This window comes from Thermobia domestica, chromosome 4 (assembly GCF_964235325.1).
Source record: "Thermobia domestica chromosome 4, izTheDome1.hap1.1, whole genome shotgun sequence".
NCBI classification, from domain to species: domain Eukaryota; kingdom Metazoa; phylum Arthropoda; class Insecta; order Zygentoma; family Lepismatidae; genus Thermobia; species Thermobia domestica.
The window spans coordinates 290,214,893-290,229,693 of NC_137457.1; the positions used below are offsets into that span (position 1 = coordinate 290,214,893).

The following is a 14,801-nucleotide window of genomic DNA, read 5'->3' on the forward strand; positions in this document are numbered from 1 at the left end:
ACAAATTATATACAGATAAGTTATACAAATTATATAAACATTATAAACTATATAAATATACAAGCACCTAAATAATTATCCAGGCCTGGAATTTTAATGAACTTAAAAACTATTAGATTATATATATCTATATTTAAACCAGATATTTTTACAGTTAATTTATTACAAGTAAGTGGATCTAAAATATCCACTTACATATACCCTGGTGTCAAAAAAAAAAAAAAAAAAAAAAAATACTTGCTTGTGCTCATTTATTTAAATGTCTCTGTCTCCTTCAGTTCTTGTAACTTTTGCACAAACACACACACAAAAAATTCACAGATGAAACTACTATATTCACTAACACAAAAACAGCATAACATTAATTTTGAAAATAATTACTTTTTCTTTTTTAAAAATTTCACAGTCAATTGTCTCGTGCTGTCCTGGTAAAAAAAAAAAACTCAAACAGATAAAAAAAAATAAACTCCGCACACGAAATCTTAATTCTGTACGGTTCACTGTCTCCCACTTAAAATGTACACTACGGGCAACGTTCAAAATTCAAACCTCCTCTTGAAAGGTTTTCCCGGCTGTTCAGCATCTTCTTTGCCTGGAGTACGTGGCAAAGAGTTCAACTCCAGACTTTCTCCATCAGTAGATAATTCGATGAAAGATTCGTCATCTGAATCAGGATTCTTGGAAGTTGAGAATGAGGGATTATTATTGCTGATACCTGGCACCTCCTGCCTTATACGTTGAATATCCCTCACTTGTTCAAGCGTTAGATCAGGAACTGACCTCTGCAAAATATCTCTGGTCGATGGAACTGGACCAGCTCCCAAACGCTTAAGCCTGCGTTTGTTATTCTTATATGAATCTACATGGAAAAGTAGCTGTAACGATAGATGATTTTCTGGATGTGGTCTAGCAGCCACATATACAGATCGTCGTGATTTAGGAACTTTAAAAGACATGTCTCCAACTGAAACGGATCAACTCTTAATTCGAAGAGCTATACTGCGTCAGACTGACCAGTCGAAGAATCTAAGCTAAACTAGTCTAAAACACACAACCAAAAAAAGAACTGAAAACAAAGAAAAACTTTCCCCCTTTTTTCTCTCTCTTTTTTTTTTTTTTTTTTCCTCTACACAACTAAATCGGTAGGCTGTATAACTTTTCCCCTTCCTGACTTTTTCTCTTCTTTTGAAGACAAACAATGTATGAAGGAAGGTTGCATTTCCGGAATATGTTGACAAAATTTAGGGGGGTATACATAAGGCTTTAACATGTCTGCATTCGTTCGAGTTTCTTTCCCATCCCAATCATTTCTAACAATATAAGAATTAGTAGCCAGCTGCTTTACAATTGTGTACGTCCCCGAATATCGATTTAGAAGTGAGGCTGCTACTCTCTGGATGGGCTCGGACAACCGGATGACACGCAACCAGGCCTTATCTCCTACTTTGAATGGGTTTTTTCTTCTCCCCCGATCATAGATCTTCTTGTAAGCTTTCTGCCTCTGTTCTTGAACCTTGTTGGCTCTCTCTACAGCAACAATCATCCTCTTCTTCAATTTCTCTACGTAACTGGAATAATTTATTACGAAGTCTTCCTCAGAAACTTTCAGACTTTCGTCAGGGGTCCTCAAAAAAGGATGGGGTAGATCCCTCCCAAACTGCAAGAAGAATGGGCTAAAACCCGTAGCAGAACATACTCTGGAGTTGATGGTGAATTCAATATGCTTAATATCTTTACTCCAGTTCTCATGAGTTTTATTATAAATGCCCAATAATAGTTTCACGTCCCTGATGATTCTTTCTGATTTATTAGCCCTAGCTCTACAGGCACTAATGTAGCTGTACTTAATTTTTAACATCGTCATTACTTCCTTCCATAGTTTGCATGAAAAGACACTGTGGTTGTCTGTACATACACGGTCATACGTTCCGTACTCCGAGAAGAAATTTACAATACAATTCACCATTATCTTTGCAGTCAATTTTCTTACAGGAAATAGTTTTACAAATCTGGAGAATGCGTCCACTAATACAAGGCAATACCGATAACCTCCTTCCTTTAATGCTGGAAGAGGACCAAGGTTATCTAAAAATAGCACCTGGTTTACCTTCCTGGCTAGAGAACTCTGCAATTCTCCATATTTTGTATTGACGTTCTCTTTAAAAAAAAAGTGCAAGCTACACAGCTTTTACAAAAACTAAGTATATCCCGTCTCATATTACTCCAAAAGTAAATATTTCTTATCTTCCTAAAAGTTTCATTGAATGAAGGGTGTCCCGACTCCTTAATAATATGTCCATAATAACAGGCAGATGCTCGTAAAGAACTTGGAATCCAGATAACATTCTTATCCTTTTTCATAATCTTGACACGACGCATGAGGATATCATGGTCAGAAAAATAAGTAACGCTGTCTAAGTATCTAAGCTTTTTCTTCATAGAACGGGATAATTTCTGCATTCCCTCTTTCTTAAATTTAATCAACCTGTTCAAAAACGAATCTTTCTCCTGATATTCTCTTATTTTATCAAAGTCAGTCATATCTATCAAAATTCCACCCGAATTTTCTTCTTCTTTCTCTTCTTCGCTAAGAAGACAGAAGGGTAATTCCTTCAATAAGTGTTTCTTATCTAATTCGGACACGTACGTATTAGAAAAATTCTTCAAATCTCTGTCCCGTTTTTCTTGCTTCATTTTTTGTTTTTCTAATTTAAATAATTGACTATTTACAATATCTGTCAACAAAATCTCAGTTCTCTGAACCTCTTTAAAGTCAACTATAGCGCCATCCTCATGCTGTATTTTTAAGTATCCAGGCTCATCTCCTCCCAGTGGCAAATTCTCTTCCGCTGCTACAGATCCAACGCAATCCGGACCTTCAGTATGACCTTTCTCTGTTCTCGATAAAAGATCCACATGCTGAATCTTTCCAGGACGATAATGTAAAATTACATTGAACCTCATTATCCGAGTAGCCCATCTGCAGACCATAGGAGGTATATTACTAGCTTTTAACAAGCTTATAGCTGCTCTATTATCTGTGTATACATGAACTTCCGGCGCATGAGCTAAATAAACTTCAAATTTTTCAACCGAAGTAACAATTGAAAGAAGCTCGATGTACGCAGAGCAATACTTCTCCTGAGACCTATTTAAGCGCCTAGACCCGTAGGCAACCACTCTTAATTTTCCTTCACCATCTTTTTGACAGAGGGTATACCCACTTGCAATACTACTGCTGTCAGTGAATAAGTGAAAAGGCTCACCCAACTTAGGTAACAAAAGTTCAGGATCTTCGACCAAAGCTTTCTTCAATCTCTCTAACGCTTCTTCTTGTTCCTTTTCTCATTTAAACGGGACATTTTTACGAAGCAATTTAGTCATGGGAGCTATTATTTCAGCCATATTTTTTATCCTGAAGTGGAAAAAATTAAAATATCCTAACAAAGCTTGAAGTTGCGTAATTTTTTTCGGGGATGAAAATTGATTTGCCATCCGGATTTTTTCCTCTGTGCATGTTATCACACCAGGTCTTATTTTGAATCCTTGAATCCTAAAAACTCAATTTCTTGAGAAAATAACACAGCCTTATCTGGACTGAGCGTAAGTCCAGCCGACTTTATTCTACTTAGAAATTCTTGGAGCGTGTTTAGCAATTCCTCTTGCGTCTCGCAGGCAAGTAAAAAATCGTCAAAGTAATTTATGACTTTTGTAAAATATAAATCTCCTAGTACTAACTGCATTAGTTTAACTAGCGTGAATGCCATATCCGACAACCCGTATGGGGCTCTTAAATACTTGTATATACCCTTATGAGTATTAAAAGCCGTATACTTCTGACTATCTTCCTTAATCCTTACTTGTGCGTAGGCATATTTGGCATCAAAAATGCAGAACCAATTCTTGCCACCTAAATGTGCTAATGCCTCTGTTATACTAGGTAAAGAGCAAGTTTCCTTAATAGTGAAACTATTAACGGGACGCGAATCTAAAATTAGCTTGTACGAATTATCTCTCTTCCTATGTAAAATAGGTGCTCCAACAAAATCAGAGTAAGTTTTCTCAATTAAATTATCAGCTTCCATTTCTGACAACAGCTTTTCCATAATTTTTCTCTTTTCTATGGTCAAGGGTCTAACCCGAGAATAAAAAGGACGAGGATTGGCAACCCTGATTTCATGCTCAATCAAATGCGTTACCCCAGGCTTATTGGAAAAAACTTCCTTATGATCATACAGAATCTGTGCTATTCTATCTTTTATTGGTTTACCCACATTTACTTTTTCCAACATCTGATCCACAAAATAAGTTTTATTTTCTTCCAAAAGAAAACCATCTGAATTTTTCAGCTCATTATTACATTGATCAAAAGCATAAAGAGGTGTCATATAATCCTCTATCTTCCACCCAAACAATCCAAAAGACAGAACAATTTTATTTTTACAAAGAAAGTCACGGCCACACAGAATTGGTTTCGACAAATACGGGAGAAGAAAAAACTTTTGTCTAACACATTTCCCGTAGAAATTAACATCCACTGTAACGCTTTTTGTAACATAAGATGTTCCTTCAGCCAGTGACAATAACATTGGGTCTCTTTTAAATTTACAACCTCTTTTCTCGAACTCCTCTGCGACTGAACCAGAAATAAAAGAATAGCTACTACCGCTGTCTGCATAAAGGAAATAGTCCTTGTCAAAAATGCGTGCTTTTATCAATGGAGGCTTTTCCCAGGCCTTTTCCGTCCTCCGCCTGCGACTGACCATAAAAAATTTCTCCTCCTACTTTTTCCGTTCTTTTGCTCCCTGCTAAAAATCCTGTCGCTACTCCTCCCTCCATCGTTAGATGGGTCACTTGTTCCTTCTGAAACTCGATTCTTTCCTCCCCTCCCCCTTTTTAGTACTTGAGTACTTGTTTCACGGGGTGTCTGGCTTTTTCTTTCTTTTTCCTCTGGAACAATAAACCGTGTGAGGTGCTTCTCACTGTCAAACTTCCAGCCGGCCTTGCTTAAATGAAGTTGTATACCAGCATGTTTAAGGAAATTAGATCCCAGGACTGTCGGAATAGATGGGGAACACAGAACATAGAAGGGAAAAGAGAAAACTCTCTTCTTTAAACAAAAACGAGCACGCACAATTTGCTTCGAAATTGTGCTCCCTGTAGCTAGAAGAATTTCTTCGTTAATTTTTTCAGTTTTAGCGTCTTTCGCAATCCAATCTTTCGCTATTTCTGTGCTTGTGAAATAGATCTCACTTCCGCTATCATAGAAAACATCAATCGGCTTTTTATAGAAAAAAGCATATGCATAAGGAGCACTGTTCCTGCTTCTAACCTCTTTTCTGATAGTGGCCGCAGCAGTTTTTTCGTTCTTCTTAGAATTCCTTTTAATCTTTAAACACTGACTTTTAAAATGCCCTAAGCCATTGCACGCGTGGCAACGCAATTGCTCTCTTTTCACTGGTTTTGTAGTATCCTTCTCCCCTATATTCCGTCTATATAATGCGGGATCCATCGCAAAAACTGGTCAAATTGTTTCATTCATATTTGAATGAAAGAATTCAATATGTTATTTTTAATAATATTAAATCTAAGGAATTCACAGTGTATTCTGGGGTACCTCAAGGATCAAATTTGGGTCCTTTACTCTTCCTTATTATGATAAATGATCTACCCAATATGTTTCAATATAGTTCATGCTTAATATTTGCAGATGATACCAAATTATACAAAGAAATCCGCACGGAAAGTGATTGTATTAAATTACAGACGGATGTTGATAGGCTTAATGAGTGGTGTAGGAGAAATAAATTTCAGTTGAATATTTCAAAATGTTATGTAATGACTTTTACTCTTAATAAAGCACGCACAATATTTGAATATAGTATTGGGAATCAGACGTTAGAAAGAAAGGAAATTATAAGAGATTTAGGTGTTTGGTTTGATATTAATTTGAAATTTAAACATCATATAAATATAATAACTAACCAAGCTTTTAAAATGCTGGGTTTTATTAAGAGGTCAAGTCGTTATTTTAAAAATCAAGGGACTATTTTATCGTTGTATAATGCATTTGTTCGATCCAAACTAGAATATGCATCTATTGTTTGGGATCCATTTTATCAGTGTAGGAAACAGCAAATAGAGAAAGTTCAGAATAAGTTATTGAGATATACTGCGTATAAAATATATGGTATTCAAACTCGTTATATTCCTTATGATGAACTTTTAAAAAAATTCAAATTATTGTCGCTTGAAAATAGGAGATTTATACAGCGAGTGCTATATCTTAAAAAATTAATCGATAACAAGGAAGATAACACATTCTTATTAAGTAGATTAACTTTTTATTGTCCTCGGCAAAATCTGAGAGGTAGACAGGTTTTTTATATGCCTGAAAACAGAATAAATGTGAACAGGAATTCACCACTGTTTAAATTATGTGATGCAGGTAACAAAATTGAGTCTATGGGATTGGATTTATTTCAGCATGAATTTAAGACCTTTAAGCGAAAGTGTTTTCAGTTACTAAATGATAAATTGTAGACTATTTTTGTACAGCATATGTAAAGAGAAAAAAGATTCCTATTCTAGTACTATTTCGTGTTACCAATGTTAGTTCCATATTTGGAGTTGGGTTGCATATCCTTCGATAATGATGTATAACCTTTGTACTTTATAATTGCCTTTGGGTGTAAAGTACAAATAAATTATTATTATTATTATTATTATTATTATTATTATTATTATTATTATTATTATTATTATTATTATTATTATTATTATTATTATCCAAAGCTTCAGCTTTAAACTCAGGAATTTTTCCAAACTCATGCGTACTATTTGAAACGACGGCAACATCTTTTCCCACATTCCCATTCTTGTGTAATTTAGCATAGTTCACCTCTTCAAGTAAAATAGACTGAATTTTGACTGCATATGTCTCTAGCTCTTTCAACGTACGAAATTTACGTTCGTGTAAATAGATCTTAAATTTGGGATGAGACTTACTTATGATTCTCAAAACCTGTTCTTCTTCGGACGGCGGTTTACGTAACCGGTTATACAGAATTGACATACTTCTTACGAATTTAGCCATCGATTCCGTGGGTAGCTGGATTCTCTGTGATATCTCGGATTCAATTTCCTGTTCATAATTAAAACTGTAATATTCCTGGAGGAAACTGTTTTGAAATTCCGAAAATTCCGAAAACGGAGCCTTAAAATTAAACCAATGTTTAGACTCTCCATCTAGCAAATACGGTACAACCTTTTCTAAAATCTGTTCTAGGGATATATTTTTCCTCTTAGAAAAATCCTTCAACGAAGCGATAAAATCAAACGGATTGTCCGTTGAACTCCCAGTAAAACTTGGTAATTGTATCTTCACTTCATCAAAAATCTTAGAACAAGTACAACCAGTACTTGAACTTCCCCATTTTGACTGTTTGTTTCCGTTCGTTCACTATAAACTTCGCTAGACCTATTCAATCTTCTCACAAGTTGTAAAACCTCCTCTACTGGCATTTCTGTTTCCTGTATGCCCAGAGCCTCTTTTAACGTATCTAAATCTATCTGCCCTGCCATATCTATTCTCTTTCCTGATCTCAGTTTCATAAATATATTTCGTCTTTAAAATCCCGGCAAAGAGCCCACAGAATATGTAGTATAAAAAAAATATATTTTCAAACTCTATATATATTATTACGCCACTACAAAGTAGTATCTCTAATACTACTTTGGCACAAAAATCTTTTAATTCCTCTTTATCTCACAGTCCTCTTCAAACTGAACTGTAAGAACAATATACTACATAGATGAAAAAAAAAAAAAACAGAATAAAGGATTAAATCAAGCCAATCCTTCTTCACTGACTCCTCTCAAAAAACTTAATTGTCTAGGGTATGATTAATATTATTCTTATTGCAATCCGGGCACAGGGAAACTTTGGTTTTAAAGAACGAAACATTACTTAGGCTTTCTTAATATTTTATTCGTAGACTAGATATGAGCAAAAATTAAAATTTCTCTACGAGAAGCAGCGAAAAGAGTTCTCTCTCAGGACTCTGGAAACTTTACCCGTGAGGGATCGAACTCGGAACCCATCACTCCCTACTTGGATACGAATACATGCTAGTTTATGCTCTAATTTATAAGTGTCCTGTGGCATAAGTTTTTCTGCCCTCTTTAACGGAACAGCTCCACTCTGCCTTAACTTTAAAAGCAATTCCTTGAATCAAAGAAAATGCTTGGCCTATCTACACAGGTCTCCAGAACTCTAGAGAACCTGCGAAAAGGAAACCCTGACTAAAACAAATACAAGGTGAATAGGTTAAGTTAAGGTAGGAAATAAGTCTCTTTCATGAGACTATAAACTGGCCCGTGCTGTGGACCTTGCCCTAACCAAGTCTCTCATTTCGAGACAATAAACTGGCCACCAAATATTAGGCCTTGCCCTAAATAAGGTCTCGCTCTAAAAGAGACCAGAAACTTATCTCTTTTCCAAGAGATAATCACTAACACAGGATTAGGATCAGGGAATCAAAAAAGGAAAACAATAAACTTTTACTAGAGAAACAAAACTCAGGGGACTCGAACCCAAAACCATTTTGGAGTTCGAAATTAGAATTCCTTAATGTCCTATCAAAAGATTAAAACATATCTCACAATACAAAATCTATTTAATACGTATCCCCACGTCCTCGGCGTGAATAAAATTAAACTATCAAACAAAAAAGAATTCTCCCCAGAAAAACTATTCTTTAGTTATATACGAAAATAAACTCCTATTCCCTATCCTTGGCCATTCCGAGAGACCATCCTAACCTGCCAGCCTTAAACAGCATAGGTAAAAAAAATTGGTTGATCCAACAGACATTAGGACCGTCGGTCGAACGTAACCATGTGGTCCAGAGTGTCAGAAGAAAACGCCTACCAAGCGAAACAGCTCGGTATATATACGATTCGGCTCACACGTGGCAGCATCCAAAAACGAAAAGATCTCTAGCTAAAATAAAGAAAGATCGTTGAAAATTTGAAAAAACCGACGCTACCAACCTCCCCCCTTGAAGTTCTAACAGTTAACAAGCACGTATCCGATTCCTAAACTATGTAAGCAAATGTAACAGTGTATCTATCTAAGCAGAAAATCTTTAAAGGCAATCTCTCTTAATGCTATATGCAATAAAAAAAAAACGCTAAATATGATACAAATTATATACAGATAAGTTATACAAATTATATAAACATTATAAACTATATAAATATACAAGCACCTAAATAATTATCCAGGCCTGGAATTTTAATGAACTTAAAAACTATTAGATTATATATATCTATATTTAAACCAGATATTTTTACAGTTAATTTATTACAAGTAAGTGGATCTAAAATATCCACTTACACCACGAACTAAAGACATTATATAATAGCACGTAATATCATACAATTCTATTCTTCGTGTCAATTCCGTTTGTTATTCCTCATAGCCCCTTCTTTTTCTGGCCCCGGGTAAAAGCTACGCCACTCACCTCAATATTCAACACCATTTTTTATCCGCTCTGTTGCATCTTTCTTAATGTTTAAATGCAATTTTCAAACATATTCACTCGTGATATAGCCGAAAATCAACAAAATATCAGAGCACACGCTTTCCCCTTAACCCTCTGTATCTCCGGAACGGTTGAGATCGAGCGTTTTTCCCTTTAATGCAATTCATTATTCACAAAAACACTTTGATTGCGTATAAACTCTTCCACAATTTCGTGTCACACTTGAATCGGTTTCCTTGTTAGAAGGACGAAATCTCATAAAATATATTTTTCTCTTCAAGGATATTTGAGTTGGAATCCACGTTGGACGAGTTGCGAATGCTTTACCAACAGAGAGAAGTGAAGTTAGAAGGAACAATTAGTCAACAGACAAAACTTATCGACTTCTTGCAGTCCAAAACTGAAGCTTTAGGAAAAAAGAAAAAGGTAAGAGTATAATGTATATAAGGAAATTTTAATCTAAATGCAAAGGTCTGGAATTAATCTGTCTGTATTATTTAAAACCAACCAAGTAGGAGTGTCACGTGTACACCACGTGAAGGACTTTGATTTGTTTGGTATGATACTTTCTCAATATTGAAGCCAGAAGTAGGTTTCTGCATCTTCCGGTTCGAATAGAGATATTAAAATGAAGATGGAATATATTGTTGGGACTGCAAGTTGTTGCTCTTTGCCTCTTGGAGTTTGAATAGAGCGTTCAGACAGAGGATATCTACTCTTAGAACGCTAAATCGATTCCACAAAAAGTGCTTCTCGCTACCTCTTATCATTTTTGCTCTATGTACAATAGATAAGTATTGAAACCGGAAGTGTAGTAAATTTCTATCCTTTCGGTCTTAGTAGAAAGTTGATTGAGATTAAATGTATTCTTGTGATGCTTAATTGATTGCAAGAGACCGCTTGTCTCTGTTTATTAGAGTTTGTGCTTGAGATTAAATGTATTCTTGTGATGCTTAATTGATTGCAAGAGACCGCTTGTCTCTGTTTATTAGAGTTTGTGCTTGAGAATAAATGTATTCTTGTGATGCTTATTTGATTGCGAGAGACCGCTTGTCTTTGTTTCTTAGAGTTTGTGCTTGAGAATAAATGTATTCTTTAATGCTTAATTGATTACAAGAGACCGCTTGTCTCTGTTTATTAGAGTTTGTGCTTGAGAATAAATGTATTCTTGTGATGCTTATTTGATTGCGAGAGACCGCTTGTCTTTGTTTCTTAGAGTTTGTGCTTGAGAATAAATGTATTCTTTAATGCTTAATTGATTGCAAGAGACCGCTTGTCTCTGTTTATTAGAGTTTGTGCTTGAGAATAAATGCATTCTTGTGTTGCTTAATTGATTGCAAGAGACCGCTTGTCTCTGTTTCTTAGAGTTTGTGCTTGAGATTAAATGTATTCTTGTGATGCTTAATTGATTGCAAGAGACCGCTTGTCTCTGTTTCTTAGAGTTTGTGCTTTATAGTGATAAACTGAAAATGGCTGATTTATACTACTTTCGATTTGAGCAACACCTCCATCAATGAATTCGGTTCCTAAATGTTGGCCTTCTACATCCTGGCTAAAATTGATGTGATCCATCAAGTAATTCTTGAATCTTTTTGTCTCTCTAGCGGACAGACGGACTGACAGACAGGATAAATACATAAAAGAGTTTATGTAAACCAAACTACTGAAAAATAGTTGTTACCTTGCGCTCTAATAACCACAACATACGGTTTCAGAACGTCTTGATCCTTTCCTCAATATGTCTTCTAAAACTACGCTGCTTACTAAGGCATGGTTATAAATTATGCAAGATGTTTTTATAGGCGTAGTCTGGTGATCTTAGTGGTCTGAACAGGGTTACCAGGTACCTGGAGAACCTGGAAAAGTCAGGGAATTTAGATGTTAACAGAAAATCAGTAACGTTATTACTTTTGCTTCTATGCATTTGACCATGCAAAGCGTTGTAAGTATACTTTTCTTTTATGACTGAACCCCCTAACATGAAGGACTCGAAGAACTTAAAGCAACCAACTGAACTTGTTATACCAGTCTCATTTTTTCTGAATTTACTAACTCATCCCATTAATGCTAACTCTTATGCTGTGAATACTCTCAGTCTCTAGTTGATTGTATGAATGAATGGGGGAAGGGGAGATTGGAGAGATAATAAAGGGACAACTTATATCAAATAACTTTAACAACCACTTTATCCCTCAGATTTCATGTTTGATGCTTGTTGGTTTGTGTTAGAATTGAAGAAAATGATTACATTTTAGAATCAATTAAGAGGAGCATAAAATCACGCAAGTTACTGAAAAGTACTCAACTCATGAATATTTACGTTTTCATATGAATAGTCAGTTTGCAAAATCAGCTCATGCATTTTCTATCACGAGTTATTTTCGCATGCATTTAAACGCATTGCTTTTGAGATGGAAATGTGCACGCGATATTCGTGGCTATAGTATGAACAGTACAGTCTATTAAGGATTATTTCCACAAAACTGCAATAGTAATTATAAAAACTGTTCATATGCCAGCTGCCAGCATGATTTGCACATTTCCCCTCTCAAAATACGTGCTTGTTTAAACAAATGCGAAAATGACCCGTAATAGCAAATGCAATGAGCTGGTTTTGCAAACAAACTACTTAAATGTAATTTGAGCTGCAAACGTTGTTATAAGCTGTTTTATTCGTTCTCACAAAAGTGCAAGTATTGTAATGTATATCTATCCATCCTTATATACTTGGGTGGTCTGATAAGTTCTCGACCCGACCCAGAAGGACTTGAGCTGCAGACATGAAAGTGTGAGGCTATTCACCAGTCCCCTCGAAGGTCAACACACTTGGCACTTTGATGCTGCAACTTCTCCAACCCCTAAAGAAAGAAAGAAAGAAAGAAAAAAAAAAAAAAAAAAAAAAAACCTCAAGGTCTACAAAAAACTGTTCCGCAGCTTTTATCACCTCTTCATCACTGTGAAATTTCTGTCCTTTCAATGCTGTTTTGAGTTTTGGAAACAGATAATAATCAGAAGGGGCAAGATCTGGCGAGTAAGATGGATGGTCAATGCACTGAAACCCTAGGTCCCTCAGAAAATCCATTGTTCTGCCAGCCTTGTGGATGGGAGCATTGTCCTGCAAGAACAAGACCTCGTGTTAACTTTCCCCGGCGCTTGTCTGAGAGCAAAACACCATCCTTATCCCAGAATATTGAGGGAAGCACCTTCCCTGCGGACTTTTGTGCTTTGAATTTTTTGGGTCTTGGAAATCCTGAGTGGCGCCACTCGTATGATTGCTGTTTGGTTTCTGGATCAAAGTAATGCAACCACGTTTCTACCTGGGTAACAAACCGATTCAAAAAATCGTCCTTGGAGTTCGCAAAATGCCGTAAAATCACCTGCGATGATCTCACACGTTCGCGTTTCTGATTCGCGTTCAAACATTTCGGAATCCATTTCGCAGAAAGTTTGCGCATGTCCAACTGATCATGGATTATTAACCCAACACGTTCTTTGGGTATGTGCACTTTGTCAGCTATCTCCTGAAGCCAAATCCGTCTGTTGCTCAAAATCAAGTCATGAATCTGGTCCACTTTTTCCGAGGTTGACACTGACACTGGCCTACCACACCTGTCACCATCTTCTGTTGAATATTCACCACGCTTGAAGTTCGCACACCATTTCTTCACAGTGGAGTATGAAGGGCACTGTCCACCCAATGTGTTTAGCATGCAACCATGGATTTCCTTGGACGACTTCTGTTGCAGGAAGAAGAACTTCATTACACCTCGCAACTCCTCTTTGGTGAATTTGACATCTGGCTCCGCCATGGTTCATTCAGTTACCTGTAAAATAAAAACCGTTCATGGTAGAATTGTGAAATTTCGTACTTAAACATATAAAAGATCAACATTTCACATGATATCAATTACATCAATTACATTCGGAAAGGGGTCGGGCCGAGGACTTATCAGCCTCCCTCGTATATATTAATACTGTATAATCTCATTTCTATGGAATCTATTCAGCACTTCCTTTGTTTCCTTTTATGTACTTATAAATAGTTTGATACAGAAAAACTGAAAAATGCAGGACTTGGACCTAGATTCGAACAGTGACGATTTCAGGAGGTTGCCCGATGAAAATTCCTTCCTCCTCCGAGTGCCATACCTCCAATTGTGCTCATCGTTCGTTACCAGTATTTTCGTATACTATACTTTCACCCTCTGTGCAGTGGAAATCCTTCCTAGAACAATCCTCTGAAATCATCACTGGATTCGAACCCGGGTCTCCGTCTTACCATACAAGTGCATTAACCATTACGCTACCGAGCTCGTTCCTTGGGCAGTCATAATATCACTCTTGAAGTCGATGCTTAGCTATTTAGATCCTAGTTCGAAACTCATTTCAATCGTGCATTAGTTTTTCTTTCTTGTTTCACTTTCTGTGTGGGACCGCGGTAACTCAGTGGTAGAGTGTTCACCTCTGGTGCTTGGGGTCCGGGGTTCGATCCCAGCCCCCGCCAAATGAATCTTGTGGTGGACAAACACCGTGTGCGTGGGTATCCTCGGGACTCTCCCATTTCTTCCCACTTTCTTCATTCCACCGTTTCATTCATTACTCATCATCACCGTCTCCTTTAGCCTAACCGTGGGACCTAAACATCAGAGAGTCCATTTTCACTTTCTGTGTTGTTGAATTGGCACCGAAAATGAATTGATGTGATATAAAAAGATTTTTTTCCCCCATTAACCAATACAATTTCTTTTCTTATTATTTCAGACTTTAACTGATAAATTGTTTGGAAACAAGTCAAAGGAAAATATTCCACCAACTCCAATGGGTTATCGAGAACTGGAGTCGCTGTTACAGAAGGAAAGGACAAAATCCAAACAATTGACAGAAAAATTAATATTAGCTCAAGCCGAGAATCAAGCACTTCGACATGAAGGTAATTTTCCTGAGTAATCTTATTTAATAGTAAGTATCGCTAAATAAAAACATCAAAGCTGAAGATTCCCAACCTTTTAAGGCTTGTGGCATCTTTGTAAACGTTAAAACGTTATGACCTCATGTTAAAACTACTTTAAATTTCTGCTTTGAAATGATGTAAGACTAACATGAGAAACAAATCACAGTTGTCTATGTGGGATACATGGTGACTTAGTGTTTAAGCGCGTATTCTAGTATAAAGGCTCTTCCATACTTCAGACTATTTGAGCCTGTGGTAAACAATGATTCTTTCGTAATAATTCGCTAGTTGCGTAGGCCATC

The 14,801-nt window shown here is 36.4% G+C and overlaps 1 protein-coding gene across 5 annotated transcripts in view; it reads left to right on the forward strand.

Moving 5' to 3' along the window:
- The window catches only part of sti (citron rho-interacting kinase sticky), a 247,607-nt gene that overhangs the window by 116,070 nt on the left and 116,736 nt on the right, over positions 1–14,801 (forward strand). For all 5 annotated transcript variants that reach the window (XM_081756122.1, XM_081756119.1, XM_081756118.1 and 2 more), the window contains exons 24-25: positions 9,830–9,974; positions 14,310–14,478. In XM_081756122.1, the coding sequence (XP_081612248.1) occupies positions 9,830–9,974; positions 14,310–14,478 (314 nt within the window). The remainder of the gene's footprint in view (positions 1–9,829; positions 9,975–14,309; positions 14,479–14,801) is intronic.